The sequence below is a fragment of the Centruroides vittatus genome, unplaced genomic scaffold, assembly GCF_030686945.1.
Source record: "Centruroides vittatus isolate TY-2023 unplaced genomic scaffold, ASM3068694v2 contig_979, whole genome shotgun sequence".
Lineage (NCBI taxonomy): Eukaryota > Metazoa > Arthropoda > Arachnida > Scorpiones > Buthidae > Centruroides > Centruroides vittatus.
This window is the reverse complement of record NW_027122650.1, coordinates 455,643-481,352: the sequence shown is the minus strand read 5'-3', so window position 1 is coordinate 481,352 and position 25,710 is coordinate 455,643. Positions and strand designations below refer to the sequence as shown.

Genomic DNA, 25,710 nt, shown 5'->3' with positions numbered 1-25,710 from the left:
CATTTATGATAGTCAGCCAGATGGTCGCACCGTAATGCATTGCTCCACCGCCGTGGGGGATTCAGTTCGAACCAGATGTATAGCCCCATAATTTATTATGGACAGTACTAAGTGTATCGCTCGTTTTTCCTTCATTCACGTCGATCGACTCCTTTGTGGGTAGGGAGGGCCCGCCCGTAGTGAAGAATAAATTGTGGACTTCCATTTAGATTATAATGGTGTGTCGTGTTAATCACGCAATCATTTTGATTATTTGCTTCCATTAATTGTATTTGGGATTACTGTTTTTGAGAAGTTTGTATAGCATTACTCTTTGTATTTACAAATTCCATACATTGTATAGTCTACTATTTGTTTAAAACTATACAATATTTGAAATATATTTAGATATAGGCCTACAATAGTAGCGTATCCAGAAATTTCAGAATAGGGGTGGTGCTCAAGGCAGATTCAAGGAGACAGCAAGGGCACCACTTCCGAAAAGCGAAGGGGTACCACCCCTTCGCTTTTCGGAAAATTTTACTCAATTAATTAGATTTACTTTAGTTACTTAATCTCATCTAATTGAAATTTATATGATATACGTTATTATATTTAATTTTATTTTGAAGTAGCATAACTGATTGCTTTGATATCAAGGGGATGCTAAGCACCCTTCTAGACACACTCTTGATAAACAAATTATGAACTAGTTTTCGCATTTGAATAACTGATTCTTAATTAGTTTGAATATAAAATTAAAAATTAACAACATTTACAATATTCAACTTTGATAGAATTATAAACAATTTACAAATTTTTAATTAAAAATAAAAATTGTCTTAGATTTTTCATCTAAATTTAAGTCATAATTGATTTTTTTTTTTTTTGTCATTTATCGAAAAATTAATTGGAATTACTCAATTAAAATAAGTTAGGCAATTCAGAATTAACAAATATAAAAATTTTTAATTGTAAACAATATAAAATTATTTCATTTAAATTTTTAAATGATTATATTTATGTATTAAATTGTCACGTATTAAACCGTCATATAGTTTGTAAATAATAATACATGTTTCGTATAAACGATATTAATTTAAATAATTTATGATCTTACATATAGGCTAATTAATCGTAAAATATAGGCGATATTTAATAACAATTTTGTAAAAACATTACTCTTTCTTTCGCCAAATTACAACACGAAAAAACTGACTTTTAAAATATTTAAACTTCATTAATCGACAGATAAACATTTCAACATTCGCAATTAGTGTTATATTAACGAATAATCACTAAGTATTTATAATCGAATTTAAAGCACTTACATATTTATACGAAAGTTCGATCGTTAACACTTAAGCAATGAAGCAATGACCTTAATGTTTGAAAATAGGCTATGAAGATGGGATTTATCGAAAGCGACCTTAAGCGAAACGTTACACAATCAACAATTTAGCCAGTAATGTTCGTGCTATTATTTATTGCACGTGTGGTTTACGCGTTAACAATTGTTAGGGGGTGGTTTTTCCCACCATCAATTTTCCGGAAGCTAATTCTCGCAACAAATTTCACAGAAATTCTCTCGACCAGTTGTTCGCCAGGAGGATTTGATCGATCGAAGCTAATTACCGCTTTTGGCACCGATACGTCAAAACGAACGGATGTAAATCGTCCGAAATGTATTTTTGATAATAATCTAACAAAAAAAAAAAAATTATAATAATTTTTGATATGAATTATATAACCGGAAATTTTATTTAAATGGATCGAAGTAATTAAGTCTAAATTCGTGTATTAATACGATTAAATATCGTGTATTATTCGAGACATTTAACGCTATTTAAAAAGATAACTGAGAAATCTGGTTAACTTTAAGTTTAGTTTTACTATATGCTGGGTAAAATATGAAGCTGTCTTAGGTCAGGATTATCTAGAACGATCTTATTTAATCCAACATATTTATTTCTCTACCTACTTCGTATTTTATACTAGAATCCGATTATCTGTTTTATCTTCATTCCATTTTATATATTCGTAGAATTGATTAAATTATATTATATTTCTATAATTTATTATTTTTTTTTGCAATACTTGGATATTATTCTTTACATTTCTAATAAAATAATTGAGCAAGATAAAATAACGAAAGCAATGGAACAATTCAAGAATTTCACTTACTGGTTTTTAGCATGGATTATAACGAGTCTAGTCGTTCACATTAATTCTTTATCAATGCGATAACAATTTTAATATTTCACATTTTCTGTTTAATATTAGTATCGGATGTACGGTTTTGATTTTGGTGCTGCTTGGAAGAGTATTACTGCTGTCGCGGTGCATACAGTAACAGCTAAAAAAACTCTTGTAAAGGATCATGAGAGTTCTCTAACGCATCGTTATTGATGTATAGATGACTCGAGAAATTTATTCAATCGTCTTGTTAACGGACGGTTTAAAGCATTTTCCTCAAATACTACCAAGTTTCTTCAGAATGATAATTAAAGTAATTTATTTTCCTCTGTTATTTCTTGAATTTTCTAAGTGGATTATTGAAAAATAAAAAAAATTCAGTTTTTTTTCCCTCTCTCAATACCTAGAATTTTGGTGTGAAGTTTTTACATTTTATACTAAAATTCAATTATTATTTATGTCATATCCTTACGAAAATACAGAATAAACGAAAGCAAAATTTCGATTTATAAACGGAGGAAAACGATTACTTCTATAGTTTCGTAATCATTATTTTAAAATTTCCTCTAAGTATTTTTCTTAAATAAAAATTATATAAAGAAATGATATATCATTTCTTAAGTAATAGGTTATAAAATTAATTATATGCGAATGTCATTATAATGGAATTTTGATAATTAAATAGGCGAGTCAAATAGAGAAAAAGATGGAAAATATTTTGTGAATTATGAAAATAATGATGATAATTATATTACGTTTTTACAAGATTAGATTATGTAATTAATTTAGAATGGACTACCGACATGTTGAGTAAAGCATCTACTTATTAAAATTGCCTGATGATTGACAAGCTGTTAACAACGTTCAACGTCTTTCCCATTGCATTCATTTCTGCTAATGTCATTTGATTCATAAAATAATTCGTGTATTAATTATCGAAGCGAATAAACTTTATTCCTTTTAAATTATTCAATCTCTAAGCAAATAAATAGCAGAACTTTATCTATGTTATTCATAATTTATACTAGGGTCAGAAATATGCGTATATATTTTCTAAATATAAAGTTTTTTGAAATTAAATTCTAATTCGAACTGAAAGATTTATGAAACGTTTTAAATTATTTTTAAAATATTAATATATAGATTTAAATGATTTATCAAATAACTAAAATTTAGAAATTATCGTGTTCCGTGTTAATTTCTAATGATGATAATGCAAATTACCATGTTCCATGGAAAATCTTCGGTCTCAGAATTCTTAACTTTACATTAATTTTTATTTAACAAATTAAAAGGATTGTAATTGTTCTACGAGTAATTGAATGAAATTTCTTGAATCTTAATTGAATGAAATTTCTGAGCTATTTATTTACTATTAACATCGTTTCTTTGAAAATTTAGATTTGTTTTTGTTTCATTTAAACTGAAACAAACATTTCTTTTAATTACTTTTTTTGTACTGTCCGATACATTTAGTTTCTATCACAGTAATTGCTTGTCCAGAGTATACTGGTATTTAAACAGAGAAGTAAGAAGTTGGTCGTTTATGGTTGACATAGATACAAATCTATGATTTTTAAATCTCTGCTTACGATTAAATATGTATATTTGGAAATATCCATTAAAGTTTATTAACAAATAACATAATTATTGCTGTAAGATTTCGTATCTTACAAATCAGTATCTAAGAAAGTGCTCTCTCTAATTAAGGCCCATTTAAAGTTTCTTGATTTATTATTTGTACTTAGCGCAGCTGTAATTCCAAACTATTTAATGTTATATCTTAGTCATCTGTACTTAATAGAAAAAATTATGTCTTTAAAGTTATTAAATTAAAGAGAATATATATATATATACAGGGTGGGCCAGCGAAAACGAAACGGCAGAGTGTTCGTGTTCGTCCAAGCAAAGCGCTCGGACAGGTCGATTTTACTCTCGAGGGGACAAATTTTGCAATAAAGTTTTTGCGATTCTGAATATTAACTAAACAAACATTTTTTTTCGAAATAAATGTTTGTTTAGTTAATACAAAATAAATGAGTTTTTAAAATTTTTTGTTGTCTTTTGTATTCAGAATCGCAAAAACTTTATTGCAAAAGATGTCCCCTCGAGCAAAAGATCGACCTGTCCGAGCGCTTTGCTTGGACGAACACGAACACTCTGCCGTTTCGTTTTCGCTGGCCCACCCTGTATATTTTATAAAAGTCTTCAATTGCACTTTATTAAAAGCAATTGTTCTTAATAATACCTATTTTATTTTATTTTAGAAAAAGTTGTACGCAATCGCAAGTTTTATTTCCTTAGTTATTCATTATTTATTATTAATTTGCACGTAAATACGTAAATTAAACACGTGTATATAGTACAGCGATGTAGATAAAATTTATTCACACCTCTATGCTGGCTAAAAAATTCTTCTAAAGGCTTCTGAGTCTTCTTCAGATGTCCATTCAGCTCATTTTTGATGTACTGGAGCCATATTTTTACACTAAAATTAAATTAATTCAACTTCAGATTAGTAGTATTTACAGAAAATTATTTTTTTAATAAGATCAAATCGCTTTAATTGGATGGTGTTAGATACCATACTGTACAGTACATCTTATATAGTTGCAAAAAACTTACTAATTGTGTAACTCTATTAGCAATAACTTATAGCCCATAATGTTTTGCCATAACCATAAGAAGAAAAACGTTCTTTAACACACCTATTATATTCTTAATATTTTAATTTAATTAGTGTAGATATAATGGTGATACTCACAACTGTTAATTTTTATAAACGAGAAAAATTCCTACCTTCAAAAAATTCCGAAGAATTGCGACATGCGATTTTATCAGTAACGGAGACGATAAAGTATAAGTTACATGTGCAGACGACTGACTTAAAGTCAAGAAATATATATATATTTCTTCAGACAATTAAGATTTTATCTAGTATATGCTAAGCGTAAGATATTATGTAATCCAAATAATTATTTCAATCTTTTATACATATTAAAACAAAATAAAAATTTAGATATATCTATACATTGTTTACTATGTTTTTACTTACATTTCATAAATACGATGAATATAACAAATTTCCGTATAATATATATATTTCTAATAACTTATTAAATAAGTTAAATTCATTTTGAGAAATATAAATACAATAGTGGTTCTTAAATTGTGGGGCTCGAGACTGTAAAGCAAAGATTCGCAAACTTTTTGAAGTCGCGATGTTTTTTTGGACCAGATTTTTGCTCGCCATCTCCTACTATTTTGTCTTTCCCATTTATATCCTGTCTTTCCGCAATCATGATACCATTCGCAACTTTGCTATTAAAACAAAAGCGAGGAATCTCCTTGAACTTAAAAATTATTTAATTGTATATTTTTCAAATAGAGAGCTTCAAATTTGAAAGTTAGTTTCTAAAAAACTAGCACGTCTCACACTAATTTTTTGTTGTAAATACGAAAATAAATGTATGTTAATACGGCTTTTTTTTTTGTATTATTGTGTACAACATCTCGTGACCCCCATGAGGTCGCGACCCACACTTTGAGAGCCGCTGCTGTAGAGTCTGAAGTTATTGAAGATCACGATTACAAAGTAGTAATTTCGTCATCAAAATTTGATTTTATTTAGCTGGAATTAGCATATGTATATGTGCTATTTTAATTTCATTTTGTTCAAAATATAATCCCGTATAGGTCAGTTATAGGAAACGGTAGGAATTTTTAAAAACCACTAAAATATTCGGATAATTATTATTAACAGAATGAATTCCAGAATAATTCAGTTTCCTTATTTTAATAATAGAAACTTTTGCAAGTTTTTCATTAATAAAAAATTAAACTATTTTGTTATGACAAAGAAAATATAATTTAAATAATACATCGCTTACTCTATCAATGTTAAATGCATCTATTTATAATTGATGAGTCTAATTGCAATAATTGCTTACTATATAAATATCACATGTTAAAACAGCTATTAAAGTAAATTAATTCAATGTAAATGGAGTAAATAATTAGAAAAGTTCATTATAACGAGATAAATTCGATTCAAAATATTTTCCAAATTTTAAAACAGAAACCAATAAAATTTCTTTACTTACTGAACGTACTGAAGTAATATTTACGCAAATGAACAGTCTCTATATCCAAATTACTGTTAAAAAAATAATGTAACATATTCAGTACTCGAAATTAGTTTATTAGTATAAAATTGTTTAAAAATAACATATTTATATATTATTATTGTTGTTTTTTTTGCTGTTTCTGTAAGCTCGAGAAAAAAATCTATGCATTCCATATTGTGTAATGATAATTATTCTCTTTAAGTTAACGAGTGTGATGAATAAATTCGTTTTATTCTTGTCTCCTGAGTATAAAAAATAAAGAGAAAAGGATCTAGATAGTGTAATTATGTTTCCTGACACCAGAGGGCGAATGTTTTGTTCAAAAAAAAATGAGTACGTCACAGTGGAAAGAAGTGTTTTAGTCACGGTTTCGATGACGTAGAAAAGGAGCTGAGGATATAATTTAAATCGTTTCTTTATTTTTTATTTTATTAATTTTTCGAATATATGATCAAACAATTATCATAATTCGAAGTATTATATAAATAATAATAAATAAATAATATAAAATACTAAAATTGAATTATCTTAATGTCTTGGTAATATTTTATCCAAAACGTTCCTATTTGAAACTGGAAAAATTACGCTTTTTAAATTATATTAATGTTAAAAAAAGTTTATAAGAATTATGTGCATAATTATTTTAAATAAGAACAAAATATTTAAAAATTTTTTTATTTGTTTTGCGTGAATTTTCTCTTTGTATCCATCCGTACAAGATGTTTTTTGCCGTCACTGTAAAGGCATGAGGAAACGAGGCCTTCCAAAATCAAAAATTATTAAAGTTACGATGTTCTCGATTGATTTATTGTCCTGGGATTTACACAGCTTTTAAACTGCAAGTTACAATTTAAATTGCGGTGGACCGATAGAATGTCCAATGGGCGACGAACACAATGGAATGCCGGACGAGGGGCGATCGTCGATTACTTCAACAATCGAAGAATGGAGATTCCCCACACTTCGTCTACGCCATTTCTGCTTGATTACTCGACTGTACTTCCTTCGGCTTAATCGCCTCCATCAAAATGTATAGAAACTACTGAAAATTTTCTTAAAATATTTCAATATAAACAATAAAAAATAGACGTACCAAAACTAAATAAATATACTACAAATACATTAAAATATTATTTATATTAAGTCTGCTTCGTGATACCATTTGAATGGGCTTACGTTTTCGTTCTTATTAGTTAATTAGTGAAACTCTAGTGTGAGAAACTAAAGAATCGAATTATTTAGCATTTTCTACAATTCCGATATAAACCTCTTTAAAGAATAATTATCCCAATATAAATTATACAAATCTGCCATCAACTACGTAAACCACAGGCATGACAGAGGTGAGGAACCTTTTGTATTCGGAAGGCTGCTCGCATTTCATTTCAGAGAGATTCTACAAGGCCGCATACTGTATAGCAGGTTCTATAAGGACATTCATTCAGCATACACGCACATAATATTTAGCATATTATTAAAAATGAACAAAAAGTATACTTCCATAACTCAAAATTTATGAACGCAAAATTAAATCTATGCCATTTTATATTTTATCAGGCCGTCTAGAAGCCGCAGATGATCATATGAGGCCTGAAGGTCCTGATTTCCATTTCTGGTCTATAAGTAAATTAAAATCGAATTTAACAGAGTTGGTTTAAGTCAATTTTAAATAAGTCTCGTTTTATAGAACTTATATTATGTATACAGGTTTTTTACTATAATTGATTTAAATAAAATAGATTGAGAGGTCTTATCAATTTGTATAGTTTAGAATAAAATTAGGCGTATTTATTTGAAAATTTCAATTAATCTATATTAATTAACTTTAGATTAGATACTTGATAGGAAAAGCATTCGTTGAAGTTACTTTTCACAATTAAATTCAAAATATATTTCGAAACTTTTCTTTATAAAAAATAAATAATTATTAATCGCGCAGAGATCGGATATACAGTATTTTAAATTTTATATAGATTTAGTATTTTCGCCAATTGTTACATTTGAAAGATTTCCTTAGGAAAAAAATTTGAAATATTTACATAAATTCATCTTAAAAGACGGTTCTAAATTTAAAAAGTTTTAAAGTCAAAATATCAATGGCTGTTGTATATATTTTGAATAAAGTTTGTTTCCTCTCGAAACTAAAGCATTAACTGTTATCGCTTGATGTGGGTTTGATAGGATGAGACAGTGCAACACATTGGCAACCTACCAAGGTGGTGGTGCCTCCCAGGAGGACTTGTCCTTATTTAGGTGTTAGGCACGTGAAGAAAATCCGGAAAACTCCACGTGGCCGGCTGTTGGTTAGGCGCGAACTCATGACATAGCAGTTTAAGCGGTTTTATCTCTTCGATCACTGGTGAATCTGATTGTACAGTACATTCATATGTTTTTTGAAATCATTTCATGTAACAATACTGAAACACAATCGGAAATTTCATGGAACATCCCATCACTTTCCATCAGTTCGCTTTATTGGGAGTGATGGATATGAATGACGGCCAGACACCAGTAAGAGTGAGGAGGGAAAACAGAAATAACGAAAACAATTAACATATTTTTAGAGTTATTGCAAATTGTATCGAAATTTTGATAATGAGATTTATGAAAATGCACAGTTCTCTAGTATCTAATAAAGAATAGAATGATTTAGAGTACCCGTAATAGACATATTTTTATTTTCGGTGTAGCCTAATAATCATAAATTATACCTAATATAGATTAATAGTTTTTAAGTAAAATCACAATTTATCTACGTTATCGTGTAATTCTAATACTTTGTATGAGTGTAAATCCTAGATATCACTTAATATTCCGTTCACATTTAGCAATAAAACATTTTTAAATAGGCTAAACAAAAAATAAAATTCAACAAATAAAAGAATCACAATAGAATATTTTCTGAACCAATGAATGAATAAATTGTATTCCTATTTGTTAAATTGAAATGACTAAGAATAATTGATCAATTTAAACTCAAAATTCCCATAAAAATGACGTATTGGTGTGTCTGTCTTTCCAGTGGTTACGACCCGATGCCAGTGAATTTTGACATTACAGAAAGCGGCGAAGGCAGTTAACATTTAAATGATTCCAAAGTATAATGGGATAAGGTCAGGACATAAACAGCACCAATTGATTACATTTACATATTACTATTTGAATAATTTCTGTCGAGTTTCGAAAATAAATTGCCTTATTTTATATTAATGATTAACGACCGGAATTGATCTTTTGATAACAAACATTTGTAAGAATTCTATTACAGAATGTTTATGTAAAAGGATGTTGCTTACGATACGTTTTCAAGTGGGCTTATTTCTAAACTTAACGTAGAGTGTGTAGGTGAAATGTAAGGGATAGATAGAAATATTTATTAAATTTTTTTACAGTAACTTTTCTGTGAATTCGGTAGTGACGTAGATACCGATCGGAATTCCTTAGAGTTAAAATAGGCGTGACTTTTGCACGAAAGAAACCCGAGCCTCTTAAGCTGACACGCCATATCGGAAAAAGGGATGACGTTCGTAGAAGGCAGGGAGATTTTTTTGTTTTTTTTTGTGTGTCGTGTCGAAGGAACGTAGCCAGTATGTTTTAGTAGAGGCCCAGACCTATACCTCCCGGCTGCGGAAATACGAGTCGCGTCGGAGCCGACCTGTTTTGTGTCAAAATATTCGTTTTCTGCGGGAAAATGAAATTAGTTCCGAAAGAAATGGTCACAAATTTTAATTTTTGTACGTTCGAAAATCTCCACTTACTGCTTTCTGCGCCGAAGTCCATTGTCTACATTGTTTCCGACATAGCGTATTATATATACGTCTATATTTTAACTTAGATTTATATATTATATTTGAGAAATCAAATTTCAAAAAAAAAAGAAAAAAAAGCTTGGAGTTATAAAAGATCGAATGTCATACACTTTTTTGTCTGTTTATTTCTATACACACAGCATACAGTTATAATAGGTCAAGTGTACAGTATACACTTATATATACTGTATTTCGCTTGTGTTTAAATGTATACGTATGAATGTATGTATGTTATATCTTATAAATCGTTTAGTCTAAAAATAGTCTAAAAAATAAGTTATATAGATTGTATTCGTGATTTCTCCAAATATTTGAGAGTTTTTGCGTATAAACTTGTTATCTCGATGGTAATAAAATTTTCTGCAATTTCAGTTGCTTCTGAGAATAGCTAAATCAATCATACTTTACGTTTTTATTTTTTCCTCCGGGTTTAAAATTTGCAAAGAGTTCGTTTTGAATTTTTAAATATCCAGAAAATAAACGTAATAATTATCAATAAATACAGTAATTGGTTATAATTGAACTATCTCTATCAGAATCTCCTGTAGTGATGCGAACAGAGGGAACTCGATAAAATATAGAGTTTATTCGCGTCTTGTAATCTAGGAAAGTTTCGAAAGTGAAGGTGAAAAGTATGGCGACGTCATCGTACTTTTTAAATTCTAAAATGCTTAATTTGTAGAAATATTAACAACTCTTGAATTTCTTGAAGTCTCTACTCTTCTAAATTCTTCAATCTCTACTTTGCCATAAAAAGAATTCCGTCATGCTTGACAGGGGAATTTCAAGTGTGAGATAGTTGATAAATTAGGTAACTCTGTTTTCCTACTTTACCATCCCACCCTCTTGTAATGCGTTGCATATATCCACCCCCAAAATTACGTAACTCGTATCCTTAGTACAATTAAATTGATCAATTCTTCACTCGATTTCCTTAAATGTGGGCCTACTAAGGAATAATACGCAGCACAAAGTACTAAAGGTTACTTTATTTTATTAATTAAGTACAAAGCAGCGACATAAACAGTACTAGATACATGATTGAGAAGCGATAGAGTATTCTGCTTATTTATCAACACAACAAAATTATTAATACTGTATTCCGTTTTCGATTAATGATTTAATACCTAACAATAAATAAACAGCAACGCAATTAAGTATAATAGTCTGTTATTTCATTGGAATTCGTAGTGTTGCGGTTCTTCCTGATGGAGATTTTGAAAATAGATTTCTTATACAAAATTTTTTCCATATGTTCTGGGAAATCTGCTTCTTAAGTTTTTGTAACGTTTCTATTTTTACGTGTTATTTCAGTTAATTTAATGTAATTTTTGACTTATTCAATCTTTATAAATGCCGTATAAAGTCTAATATTTAAAAGTATCTATAATCATCTATTTCTCCTAAACAAAAGTGGGGATGTTCATTAATTACGTAACGCAGACGTGGTTGGGTAGGAATGCAGGTAATCGTTCCAATGCGTTACAAGGGGTGGGATGTTTAAAAAACAACATAATGCTAGGATCTCAATTCTTGAGTAACAGAAAAATTTATTTTTATTTCTGAAGTATTACATAGCGAATCGTACTGTTTACATCACGGATTTGTACAGTACTGTACGTTAAACATGTAAGTTAATTAATACAATAATGTAATATTCCGTACCCCGTGCTGTGTATTATTCCTTAGAACAATTAAGAGGGTCGATCGAGGATATGAATTATGTAATTTTGCGGATGGTACTGTACAGTACAGTACATAACGTGCGACAGCGTGACGGAGCGTTACATGGACTGAAACGGTAGTTGAAGAGTATAAAAATGGCGTTACGTAATTTAGGGACGATTTATGGAGAAAAAACCAGAAAAATTTAACTTAAAATCAGGAAAATACAAACATTTCCACTCGAAATCGTGATTCGAGTCCAATCTGACAAAAAAGGAATGAATTCTAGATAAAAGTTCCATATTGGACTTGATCCAAACACTTTTCCAGATATAATTGTACTTCATTGTATTTTCATTGTTTTATAATGTACTGAGATATAAAAATCATCGAAATCATCCTGATTTTAAGTTAAATTTTTCTGGCTTTTTCTCCATAAATCATCGAAAATGCTTCATAATAATGGTAATTGTAATTTAACTAAAAGTGTATTATGTTTTAACATTATGTAACATAAGTGACTATTATAAACTTATTATTGAAAAATTCACTTGTTACATTTAATGATAAATCTATATTATTTTATGCGTTCTTTCTAAATATACTCTGAAATTATCTTCGAAATTCATTACATTTATACGATTTTTTTTACACAAATTGTGTTGATAAATTTAGTTGAATTTCAGTTCGATTTGCTTAATTACTTAGTTATTAAATTAATAATAAATAAAAATTTTCTCGTATAAAATATATAGACTATATATTAATAAATAAATAAATATTATTATTATAACGTAGCGAATTTCATGTTCAGCTGATACTGGTTCCAAGTGCTATGCCAGACTAAAGTCAAAGTATAACTACCCAAACAAGTGTAATATTAAGCTGTATTACTGATACTGAATCTCATAAATGTTATACGGGGGGAAATAATCCCCTGCGAAATAACGATAAGTAGGCTTATATGGCTCCTGTCCGTACGGCGGAAAGAGTTACAATAATGTATAAGAAAATAATCTCATGTAATATAGTGAAACCCGAGTGTAAAGATAAAGTAAATTTTGATTTTTTCAGTAAGGTAAGTTGAGTTGAATTTATAACAAACTCGATCTTTTGGCACTCGAATCTTTGCCGTGCGAAAACTGAGCCTTTCGATTTGAATCTGAAAAGGTAAGAAAAAAAAAAAGAAAGAAAAAATAATAATAACACTAAAAATGAAAAATTTTTCAATTTATAAAACACAACAACACATTAATTAATTTAAATTGCGACATATTTATAAGAAATTTGATTTTTTCTCAGTTTCTTATTGAAACAATAGACGAAGCAAATTACGGATAATAATATACAAACGATGCCCAAGAAAATAGCCAAAACGATTTTCAATATAATGTGCCAGTCCATAGCTATAAATAAAATAATAAATAAATAAATGATCATTGTAAGTAAAATTTAAAACTTTTTCAAGTTATTATCATTTACTTAATTAATTAAAAACGTTGATTAGAAAATACATCGCGGGTTGTCAGATTTTCGACTCACGATCTCTAAACGTTATTTTCTCTTATACGAAATAAAATTAAAATTTAGGATTTTAAATAACTACTTCCTTATTGATTAAAATTATATTTAATATGTTAACAAAACTATAATGATTTATTGGAATTTAATATAATCTGTGACGAGCATTTCTGATTAATTAGGCTATATCGTCGACTTTTTTCTGTCCAATAGAAAGTGACGTTTAAATTGTAAGAGTAGGGCCTACATAATTTTTGTGATTTTTTAAGACCTGGCTCCTCGTGAATTTATTTTTTTCTAAGTCGATCTTCGTATAGAAGAAATATTACTCATTATTGGTAGAAATTGTTGAATTAGACACATTTATTACTAATATAAAGGCTTAATTCTTTATCAGAATAAAGATAAATTTTAAATTTTCTAAATAGATTACGTATCCCTGTATGAATTGATGCTTATTAGCCTATTCGTTTCCATATATATTTTAAAGATTAATTAGAACAAAGATTATTTTTTCTGTGTAAAAAAACTTAGTTAAATAAATAAATATTTAAAAAATGTTGACATACACTACATATTTATGACTTAAAATAATTCTCTGTGAATAATACAAATTAAACTTGAAATTTTGCAATATAGGATAAGGAAGACCGGAATTAAATGCAAAAGGAATAGGTTGCAACATATAAGTAAACAATACCTGAAACGTTGCAGTGAGATCACGTCTGAAAATAAATAAGCCCTATATATATATAATAAAAATTTATTTGTTGTAAATAAATTTTTATTTATTTGCAACTTGTCTCTTAGATGTTGCAAAATGCCACAGTGACGGGGCAAATTGCAACATTTGATTTGCTCTGATATTTTTAGATACAGAAAATGAATAATACCTATTCAGTTTAATGTAGTTTAAAATAGTCGTCTGTAGCTAACTAGATTTGTGTATGTTTAATATAAAATTAAAAGGATTTTTTGAAAAATGTTGCAACCTCTCCGTCTCCTTATCTATTATATTTCATAATTTAGTTTTTAAGATTAAAATTATAACGTAATTATATACGTAAATGAATTACATACGGCAATCGATTTCGTCGCTATTGTCACCGCAATTATTTCTACCATCGCATAGAAGTCCCTTCCAAACACAATGATGATTGTCGCATAAAAAATTGTGTTCGTTTCCGCAATCTTTATGCAGAGCTGAAAAATTTAATTGTTTTAATCATTGAATTTTTCTGTTTTATATTGTTAGATGCGAATGTCTTTACCTAATCTGTATGAAGTGAAACTTAGTTGAAAACCAGAGTTGTGTGCGTTAACAAAGGCTTTCGAAGTAAAATAACGAACAGAAACTCCGGTATTGAAAGATTCTGACAATTTTCCTTGTAAATAGCAAAACTTCCTGCGACTGCAATCTTTTACTTCGTCAATTCCGCAAACCTGATTAAATCATGTTAAAGAAATATTAAAATTACGGGCGAATGATTTTAATTAAAATCGTCAAAATTATAAAAATTTATTAATTAAATTAATTTTACTTTTATTAATTGGATGGTTTCTTACACTTATATAAGCGTAAGAAATATATTATATTTATTGTATAAATATAAAAACTAAAAATTACAGTAGAGTGTCGTTTATTTAACAAATCGATTAACCGAATCTATTTCAAAGAGTAATAATTTCAGAAATTACAGAGATTTTACGTAATAACGATTTTCGATGATCTTCCGTAGGCTTTCTATTCAGCTATCTCGTTACTAACACGTGTTATGTTTTATTTATTATAGTACAGACAGAAAAACACGATTAATGAGTCATAGGCTGCTAATGCATCAAATGCTTCACTGTGCCTATATACAGAGAAGCATTTGATGCATTAGAAACAATGTTAATACGGTTAGGAATGCAACCTGCAGCAGATTTTCCATCTCTCGTGACGATCGAGCGATCCAGGGATTTAGCAACGTTAAAAAGAGGAAAAAATCTACATAAAACCAACTAAAATATATGACTTCCTTTAAGAAAACTTATAATATGCCTAAATAACTTTTGCATCTTGTATTTTATTCGATATTAATGTTACTTTGAATTCAAAATAAAAAGTACAGTACTGTACAGTACATAAAGGTTCATCAGTAGGCCTGCTCGAAAGACTAGAGTTTGTTTTTAATAAATTTGACAATTTTTCCTTATTTCTTATTCGTATAGGCTATTTTAAGTTTCTATGCGTTAATCTTTCTAACTTATTGTAAAATTACTAGAGTTAAAATTAATATTTTTACTTTATTTAAGTTATTTACCTTTTTATTCTTTCCCTACCAAATGCGATCAGTTATCCGAAATTGCCCTGCCCAATTATTTCGGATAATCGACGTTCTACTTTATATACAATATAAATAATTAACTAAATAAATACAGTAGATGGGTGAATATGGGTTCCATTCTTCATTATTATTTTGAGAAACTGGAAAGACTATAGGCCTATTATTATCAAGTACAGAAATTAATAACAGAAATGAAAACGTAATTTCTATTGTAGAGAACACAGTTACAAAGAAAACCATATATAATTGGTTTATCTCTTAGAAAAAGACATTAAGCAGACGCTTTGAAAGGTGGTTGACATCCGGAATTGTTCACATTTTCTTTAATTATTACGAAATTTCAAAAATAAAAGCGTATATTCATTCATTCACCAACGAGATTTTGTACGGAAAAATTCAATAAAAGCTTTTTAAATTATTTTTTGATAAAATAATCACTGGCAACAGTGTTTGAAAGTATGAATAGCACAGTCATAGACCACCGCATTTATCTTTAAGATTTGCGTAGTTAAAGTTAATGACGTTCGAATCAATCAAAAATTTATGCAGAGATTCAATTCATATTTAGTGCTATAATTTTTGTTTAATAAATGAATTAATATTAAAACGCTTTAAAAATTTGATATAGTGAAGGTTAACGTTGTAATTATTACATTACCACGTCCGTATCACGTCTGAATTATTAGTAACTATGTATTATTATATGTATGAACAAGATGCTATATTTGTACGATTAATAGTGAATAATAATAATATAATTGAGAATAAAATCTATTTAAATAATTTGAAATTTGCAAGAAAAAATTTGAATAGTCTCTGAAACAATCTCTACTGAAATATTACTAAAAATTATTCGTCATAATTTTCTGGTAATGTTTGCTTGCGACAGCTCCAGCATTTGCACTTACTTTCCGGTTGTTCGATGGGTTATTCTCCTCGGTTGGACCCCCCATAGACAACGACAAATGCTAACCGGGTTTCGAATGGACTTTGTCGAGACGACAATCGTAAATAGATTGATCGCTGTCTTTTCTCTACCCTGCTAATAACTTGCTTCTATTGTTACATTCTTTCAGACTTCTCGGCTTACAATTTTATATTTATAACTATAATTATGTAAAAGTAACAATATACGTTGCTTTGTAAGCTGTCTTTCTTACATATAAAATTATTAGTTTTTATCAAAATTAAATAAGCAACGAAGTGCACAAAATAAGAATTGAATGTAGCAATGACAGACATTAGAAAGATAAAGAGAAAGAGAATCTAACACTATTCTAACTATTAATCTGTTTTCACAGATATTATTATACACGAAAGTTTTACACAGAAAATGAAACAGACCATATCCATATTTAACTAAAATAATTAAAATTCGTTAGCATATTTATTCTTATTAAATTATTCTTTGATAGTTCTAGTCTTGTTCCATTAAGTATGATAGATTAAGGAGATTAATGGTAACTGTTTTCTAACGGTATCATTGATGCATATTATAACTTGCGAAGAGACTAGAGCAGTTGGACTAGAGAATACGGCCGTATTCGCAATCAAGGATCAGGCCTATAAAAGTTAACCAATTATCATTCACTTTATTTTTAGTAGGCCTACGTAAACCAGATTCGTAACTATGGGGGCTAAGAGATGGCTAAGTCCTCCAGCTTAGTCAGCTGTGTCCGAATGCAGTTTATATAATATACACTCTCTCTTTCATCACATAAACTTAAACTATTGTTACATATTTTTGCACAAACAGTAGCTAATAGGCCTAGTACAGGCTGAAAAAAAAATTATCAGTCACAATTTTTTCACCTTCCTTTCTAGCCCCCTCCCAATAATTTATTTCTGGCTACGACATTGATTTATTGCTTATTACGCACTGTACAGTACAGTACATACGCTTATTGGTTAATTCCTAATTCTAACTCTTAATTCTTGGTTGTGAATACGGGTGATAATGATCCCAAAAAGTTTCGAGTCCTTATATTTCTAAGAAAATCACGAAAACCACTTTTTACGAAGTTAATTGAAAATATTACACAAAATAACACAATCTATTGTATTTTATAAACTCTTTAGCAGTCTTTATTTTTTACTTTAAACCGCCCGGTAAACTGTTCATTTTAATTGTCTTACACCTCTATATTAGGTTTATTATTGGCTGGTGTGTCATTCTCGTAATGTCCGTAGTAATTATATTATTGGCCAGATGGCGCTTCGTATTACTCTACGAGAACAGAATCGAAAGCGATCGATCTCTCATTAGGCTACTTTATAGCAAATTTGTGTTCTGTAAATCTCGCCTTTATCTTTTACTTTTGCAAATTTATCGCCGATACTACTTTCAAATTATTACAGATGTATTTATTTATAATACTCGCAACTTTTAACTGTTTTCCGTAAAGTTGCGCAAAGTTTTATATGTGCTAATCTTCGAAAATAATACTTAAAATTTCAATTATAGCTATTAAATTACGTAGAAAAGGTTGTAGGTTCAATCATTACGCTATAAAAAATTATTTTTTATTCTTATAGCAATCAATCTACAATTATTAGGCCTATATAAATAGGCCTAATAATTACTGAACTATCGTATACACACGGGTTTGAATTACCAGTTTTGTATGAATGTGAAAGGGGAAAATCGTATTTTATTGCGTTGTTAAATATTTGAAAATTATGGGTTATACGGTTTAAATTTGTATATTTATGTAGGTTTAGTTTATTTTTACATACACATAAATAAATTTCAATTGTTAAAAATAATGGATATTAATAAAAGAAGTGCAATTGCTCTCTTGCTTAAATATACATTCGACAATTATTGATTTTATCACTGTTTTAAGACCCTTTATAGAAATATTGAGGCATATAGTTTCAAAAAACTGCTGAGTCTATCATTTTAAAAAAATTATCTAAGCACTTGATCTTATGTATTTTTCCGTTCTTTTCAATAATAATTTCTTAACTAGTCACAAAACAGAGAAGGGATAAAAAAATAGGATAATAGTCTAATTGGAGGTTAGTTTCAAAATCAATTGCATTTATAGCCCATATCTTATGTTCCAGATCCAGAAAAAAGTGGAGTTAGCTAGCCATTTTTAAAACTATACTCATGTTATAAAATATTAATAGATAAATTTTAAAAAATAATAAAGATATGTACGAATATTTATATACATGTAGATTCATATATACAGATATTTATAACGTTTAAATTACATTTACGGTGAAGTTTCTCGAAAATCAAATTTTTGAAAATTTCTTACATGTCGAAAGATTAACGAAAGTTGCATTAATATTTTATAAATGTATTATATAATTAGTAATTTATATTATTTTAAAAAAGGAATGTTTAATGAGTTTTAGATGAAAATACTCGAAATTGTAAGTTCTTGATTTGATACTTATTTAAAAATTATATTACCTGTATATAATTTCTGCATAAAGGATCCGTGGAAATGTCCACGTGTTCGAAAGAGACGACGGTTCCGAATCCCATTTCTGGTTCTATCAAAACGTTACATTTACGGTTAATTGTAGAAGAACCGTGAACAGAAGCCGACAAAACGGCATTCGAATCGTATCCGGTCGACTTCAATTCGATCCTTAATGTGCCATTTAAACATTCTTCTTCGATAAAATCTTCAAATAAATTTAAATTATTTCGTATTAAAAGAATTTTAAGAAAACAGTTTTTGGTTTTAAATTCTAGACTTAATATAAATTGTGGTATTCAAACTTCACCCATTTCCTTTTAAGTGAAATTAACATAATATTATGCTAGGCCTTTGTTAAGTACTGTATGTCTCTTTGAATTAAGTACTGTATTTCTCTTTAATAATGTAATTTATAACGAGACTTTATCAATATTTGTATTATGATTAAGATGCCATTTAAATGTTATCAGCATTAGGAATAAGCACATTATTAAAGTCAATAATTTTAATTCTAGATTAAATTTGTTAATATAGTGTACAGCAGAGAATTTCTAATTTACCTTCTTTAAATATATTTTTGCTTAAATTACTTTATTTATTTCTTAAATACTAGTGAACAATTCGTTTAAATCTATTTTGGAAATAAATATAATACTCGTAATTAATAATTAATTATACCTATATTAATTTGATTAGACAGTTAGGCCTATAAGTGGCATAAAGTGGTCCTAATAGGCTAATTTTTGTTTAAAAAATAAATAAGTTATAGTAGGCCGATACACAATACGTATTAAAGAATGAACTGTTTGTAACTTATTTATTAAAACTTTGGCAAATAAAATTATTTTAATAAAAAAATGTTCATAAAATTAAATACTTTACAAAAAGTTATAAAATTTTACTTGCAAATTAAATAAATTCGAGAGTTTCTAATCTGGATAAGCCTATGTTAATAATTAATTCGTAGAAATAGAAACTGCAACTTGTGACGAATTAAATAAAAATATTACAGATAATTAATTATAGAATGGAATTTTATTTACTAAAACAAAATCGAACTTACATAACCGTCGACAAATTGCAAAATCTGAAGTTAATGAAATTATTGTAATTAAGAAAAAGTTGAAAATGGCTACCATTTCTGAACTTGCTAATACCTTGTCGTTATCAATACGGTATCCGGAGCAACCGATATTCTTTACACTGTTTACCGAGTCATATCGCGAGAATCTGAAATATAAGATAGTAAATGAAATAATTCCCAAACAATTAAATATATTGGATTCTACAAATAGAAATATTGCGCTATTACTTAATAGTTTTCTGATTTATGTTAAAAATTGATTTAACACAAGGCAAATAAGTAAAATAATACGGCATGTATTTGAAAACAGGCCAATAAATTCGTGAAATGTCAAAGTACAGGCTATTTTCACTATTCGAAATCCATAGAAAACAAAAATCCTTGCAGAAACAATAACTAAAATAAGTAAATTTTCGTGAACAGAAGAATTAAGTGTTATAAATTTCATGAATTGTTTTCTACGCATTTTTTTAAAACCGAAAATAAACTATAATTGAATATTTACATGTTAAAATTTCTAAAAAAATTAAATTTATTAATGTTTTTTATTTCCTAAAATAATTGGATACAGAAATCAAATGATTAGATTTGTTTTTATTTATTACGAGTGCTTAAAAAATAAATAGCCCATGAACTGAATATTGGAGAACAATTTTAATTTTTTGTCTTAGATTTTTAGAGCTTATCATTAAATTTATTACACATTTAAAGCTAAGTTTTAAAAGTTTCTTCCTTAATCGTTATAAGAAACAAGAATTTCCTCCACCTTTAAGTTCCTTCAAAGTTTAATCATAAATTTATTTTGCAAGATGATTAATTTTTATAACAATAATATAAATTTAATAAATGTTTATTGTATATTTAGCCGTCTTTATTTGAACACGCTTTCTAATAAATTAGTTTGTTTTTAAAAGGCCGTTTGTGTAGACAAACAAACATTTCTTAGAGAATAAAAAAGAGAAACTTTTCTCTTAAATTTTCTACGTAGTTAGAAGTTAAATATAATATATTATGTACTGTACTTTCCCAATTATAAGCCACATATATAAAACGATATAGCTTTAAAAAAGAAGAAAAAAATTCAATACAGGTAATCCCTAGAACGTCTCTAGTTTTAAACTGTTTTGTAAAATTCATTTGTTCAGGTATTTAAATAAAATGATCAATACCAGTTTTATGCCATACATTTGAAATACGATGTAGCTACTGCCGCATGGTCTATATCGCCGGGGCCCCATTTCTTGGTCCACCCGATCACCTGACGTTATCTCTTTGAACTTTTTTCTTTGTGATCATGTTAAAAATCGTGTGTACACTACAAAAGTACCAGACACGAGAGCCCCGCGGATGCTATCAACAAGGTGACTTCTAACATGCTGGCTACGTTAGGATGCATGCTGCATCCTAACGTACAGTACAGTAAAGCACTTCCTACGTCAGAAACATATGTGGAAGTGTAGTGACTATCTTTTTCGGATAATACTTTCTCTTTCCATTGTCTACGGTGCTGTACTCAGGTTTCTTTTTCAAAATTTTTCCGAAAAACTAGGAACGTTCGAAAGGAATACCCTGTATTTTTATTCATTTACCATTTTTATTCATTTAATGTTTGTTAAAAAAGTAATCACTGAAAAATTAATTATTATTTCTAATCAACTAAAATCCATCACAGAAGCGTCAAATTTCAGTATATTAAAATCGAAATCAAACTTCATATTTATTTTATTATCCCACAAAATAAAAAAGATTTTAAAAATGATTAAGAAATAATTATAATTTAACGGTTCAAATTACATCGCTATTTTTATTTTTATATAAGTTTATAAACCTTAATAAAACATATCTTCATAATATAAATTCGAACTCATTGGTTTAAGCATGAATTATAAGTCGCATGACGTTATTTAAATTTTAATATTGGGGAAAATGTGTAAACTGTAAACACTACAGTTATAGAAAATAAAGAATATTCTTTGAATTGAAACGAAAACAATGGCTAATAGAACAAAAAAAGTAGGAAGAAAATAAAGATATCAATTTTCATGTCATTCATTTAGTAACATAAATTTTCGAGTAATTTTAACATTTCATACTCAATAACCCATTTTAAGTAATAATAAAAAAGGATAAAATTATATTATAAAAACATTTTAAAAATTCCATTACATTTAATAACTTTGAGTATTTCGATAAGAAAAGGTTGGACCGCGAAACTTTATTGTCATACGATTGGATATAAAAATTTATTAAACGTCATCACTAATTATGAATGATTACTTTCATAATATATAGGCTATACATATATATATATAGGCCTATATATTTTACACATATTAACTTGCTAACAATCTAAACATGGACGTATATGATGAAATGTGGGCCTATTGCTTCAAAGTCCATTATGAAACATTATTATTAAACTTATTTTTTAAAATTCGCTTTGTATCCTTCCTGAAATCTTGCTACTCAAATTTTATCTACTTGTAATTAAGATAGGAGGCTAAAACATTGACGACAATGCATTTTAATGATGTTTTAGAGGAGATGGTCCTGCCCCACTCATCCTCATCATCTCGCATAAAATTGTTTATGAAAATCTAAAGTTTATGTAATTAAAATTTTTGATTTCTTGTAAGCATTTTGATTTAATTAATTCAAATCGATTTTAAAATTTACATAAAACAAATTAGTCATTTGTATATAAATATAGGCCTAATACGAGCGAAAAATAATTTTTAATACAAGGTTTTCATTTTCAGTCTATATAACGCTTTCTATTAAAAATAAATTAGAAAAGGCTTATAAAAAAACGGAATAAATTGATTGTTTCAATCTCATAAAACACAATTTATCCACGTCTTTATTATATTTAAGTAATGTTACTTATTACTTACAACATGATAAAGATAAATGCTAACGCTCTTCAGTTTTTGTTAAAAAATGAACGAAATTCTTTTATTAGATTATTTCTTAATTTATAGACTTTAGCTGTAACTTAGCGACCAAAATAATCGCAAATTAATTACAAATTTTTATATGTTTACCAAGTAAAGACTTTCTATTTTTATGATTACAATCATATTTTTGTTGTTATTTATTTAAACTGATGATTCAGACACATTTATTGACTCAATATAAAATAAACGAATGAATTCTGCTAACAACATTAAAAATTTCGAGTTATTAATATTATTATCTTTGTTTTAGAAATGTTATCTTTTAATTCAGAAGAGAAAAAACGTTATTTTTAAGAACTTCACGTCGTGCCAACAAAAATAACTCAAAAATAAATATAAAATCCATTGAAAGTCCATTGTTTCTATTTATTGACAAAGCAAACTTTGTAGAGAAAAACATGACTTTTTTAAATTAGATAACTTATTTAATCTGTACAGTACATGTCATGTCTTTATGCCATTTTTTAACCAAAAATTTTAGTCTTATCTATTGTTATTTTTTTTTATAAATACCATCTAGCGATTTAGAGGGATTATAAATAAGCTATATTATTGTTTATAAATAACAAAATCTTTGTTTCTTTAACTGAAAATAGTCCTATATAACACTTTACACGAGATGTAGGGATTTTTATAATTATTAGAATAATAAATAAATGCATATTTTTAATCTTTAATTGGACGATTGAATCAAAATTAATAGACACAACAATATGGTTAGACAATATATTCGTAACGCTAAGTGGTATTTAAATTTTAAATAGCTAAGCAAGTGTATATATAATTTGAACTGAAAACAATTAATAAATTAAGATTTATATTGTAAAGAAAAATAAATATACGTTTAATTAAATAATAACCAGATAACACCTGGAAAATTCGTTTTGAAGTTGACCTTAATTTATTGAGTATTTTATATTATAATATATTCTATTTTCTCGATTGCGTAAATAGCATGTCACACTTTTGTATCTTATAATTTAGGCAAATCGTATCATATCTACGCTTTGCAATTAATTACTGATTCTGATCAGAAAGTTTGTGATATTTTTCCGTTTTAACCTAAGAAAAAACAAAGATCTAATTATAATTGGGCCTAATATAGGCCTAATTATGTTCGGCATAGAAATTATTTGTAAGTTGTATGTTTCGAAGCTCGTAGTTTCGAGAATTCTATTTTAAAGCATATATTTTCTTACCAGACTTTGCATGTCCGAGTTTAACTGTGTTAGAGACTAAATTGATAAGAAATAAATTTACTTATTTTGTTTATATCAATACGTAATTTTTATAATTCACAGAACAATGAAATGAACTGGAAATACTGTATATGAATTTCGTTAAAATAAGCACTTTCATGTGAGAACCAACGAAGAAAGTTAAAAAAAAAACACGGGTAATTGTGACATCGTCACAATGCCGGGCTGCAATTTTAAATCATATTTTTAATAATTTTTAAATTTAAAATATATGCTCTCCACCTCAAATTAGTAGTGTTTTACCCCTGTACATCATACTTTCCCTTTAACAATAGAGTCGTGTCGGTCATAACTGCTTTCAGGGGAAAAGATTTAAATTGAAGTAACTTAACTTTCTGTTTGAAACGAGGATTTATATGTAGTTAATCTGAGTCTCCTTCTCTAATATTTTCCATATATGGTCTTGTCTTTCATCTATTTAACTCCATTCTTGAGATTTCGAAAAGACAGACAAACGAACAGACGGACGACAATGGAATTTATAGGTCTACAAATTTTTTTCAAATTGCAGCCCAATTAACCTATTATATAATTAATTTTATATTTTGTTTAATTTTTTAAGCATTTAAAAATACTGTTTTTAATAGTCTTTTCTGTTGGCATGGAGTGTCTAAAACCTATTCATCGAAACGTTATCAGGAATAGTGGTAAAATTTCACTTGGCCCTCAGTAGATGAGATGTGTATGAAACAATACTTATTTAAGTCTTCTCTCGCCTCTTCTCCTTTTATTTTTTTACGTGCGTTAAAACGTTTTCTTTGTCGAAATCATCAAAGCACCTTAATCCGTTTAACCTGGGATTCAATTAAAGCCAGTTATTTCTTTTCTTAGACAGTCTAATTCCATAATTCTTTCTCTCTTTACTTGCAGCATGGATTTCATATAGGCTATATTGAAAGATTATTCCTTTTTAGTTACTCGCGTGTAGTTTCTTTTTTTCATTTATTTAAGTCGATGTTAAAAAGACTTCATCGAGTACGGTGGTGCCTTGTACTTCGAATTTATAATTTATCTCAGAAGACCGTTTCGAACTCTTAAACGTTCATAGTTAGAGTCATTTGAAGTACGCGGTACCACTGTATTGGAAAATAATGTGTGGATGTCTAGCAATAAGGAAGACATCCACACATTGTTTTCCAACACATTGTTTTCTAGGCGTCACTATATAAATCTTTGCTGATGTACGGACTATTTTCTAAATCTAATAAAAACGTATCATTAAAGATTGAACAAGAAAACGTCTTTATAAAAATGGAATTTTTAAAAATTTCCCTTCAAACGGCAATTGTAAATATGCGTTGGTGTATTTTATATTACATTCATAAAAGTTTTATTTGATTCTG

General features: G+C 28.1%; 1 protein-coding gene across 1 annotated transcript; it reads right to left on the bottom strand.

Annotated features, from left to right (window-relative positions):
- Positions 1–13,010: 13,010 nt before the first annotated feature.
- LOC136985805 (uncharacterized) lies at positions 13,011–20,243 on the bottom strand. Its single transcript, XM_067283164.1, has 5 exons — positions 20,131–20,243; positions 19,055–19,272; positions 14,569–14,740; positions 14,378–14,500; positions 13,011–13,182 (listed from the first exon to the last, which is right to left on the bottom strand). The coding sequence occupies exons 1-5, from the start codon at positions 20,204–20,206 to the stop codon at positions 13,037–13,039; spliced, it is 735 nt and encodes a 244-aa protein (XP_067139265.1). The 5' UTR covers positions 20,207–20,243; the 3' UTR covers positions 13,011–13,036.
- Between the last annotated feature and the right edge of the window lie 5,467 nt (positions 20,244–25,710).

Bases quoted from the DNA above. Each gene is read 5' to 3' on its own strand.
- LOC136985805 (XM_067283164.1), bottom strand. From the start codon at position 20,206: ATGGTAGCCATTTTCAACTTTTTCTTAATTACAATAATTTCATTAACT. The intron at 19,273-20,130 runs GTAAGTTCGATT...ATTTATTTGAAG, and splicing joins TGCAATTTGTCGACGGTTAT to ATTTTATCGAAGAAGAATGT. The intron at 14,501-14,568 runs GTAAAGACATTC...TAAATTTTTCAG, and splicing joins TTTCACTTCATACAGATTAG to CTCTGCATAAAGATTGCGGA.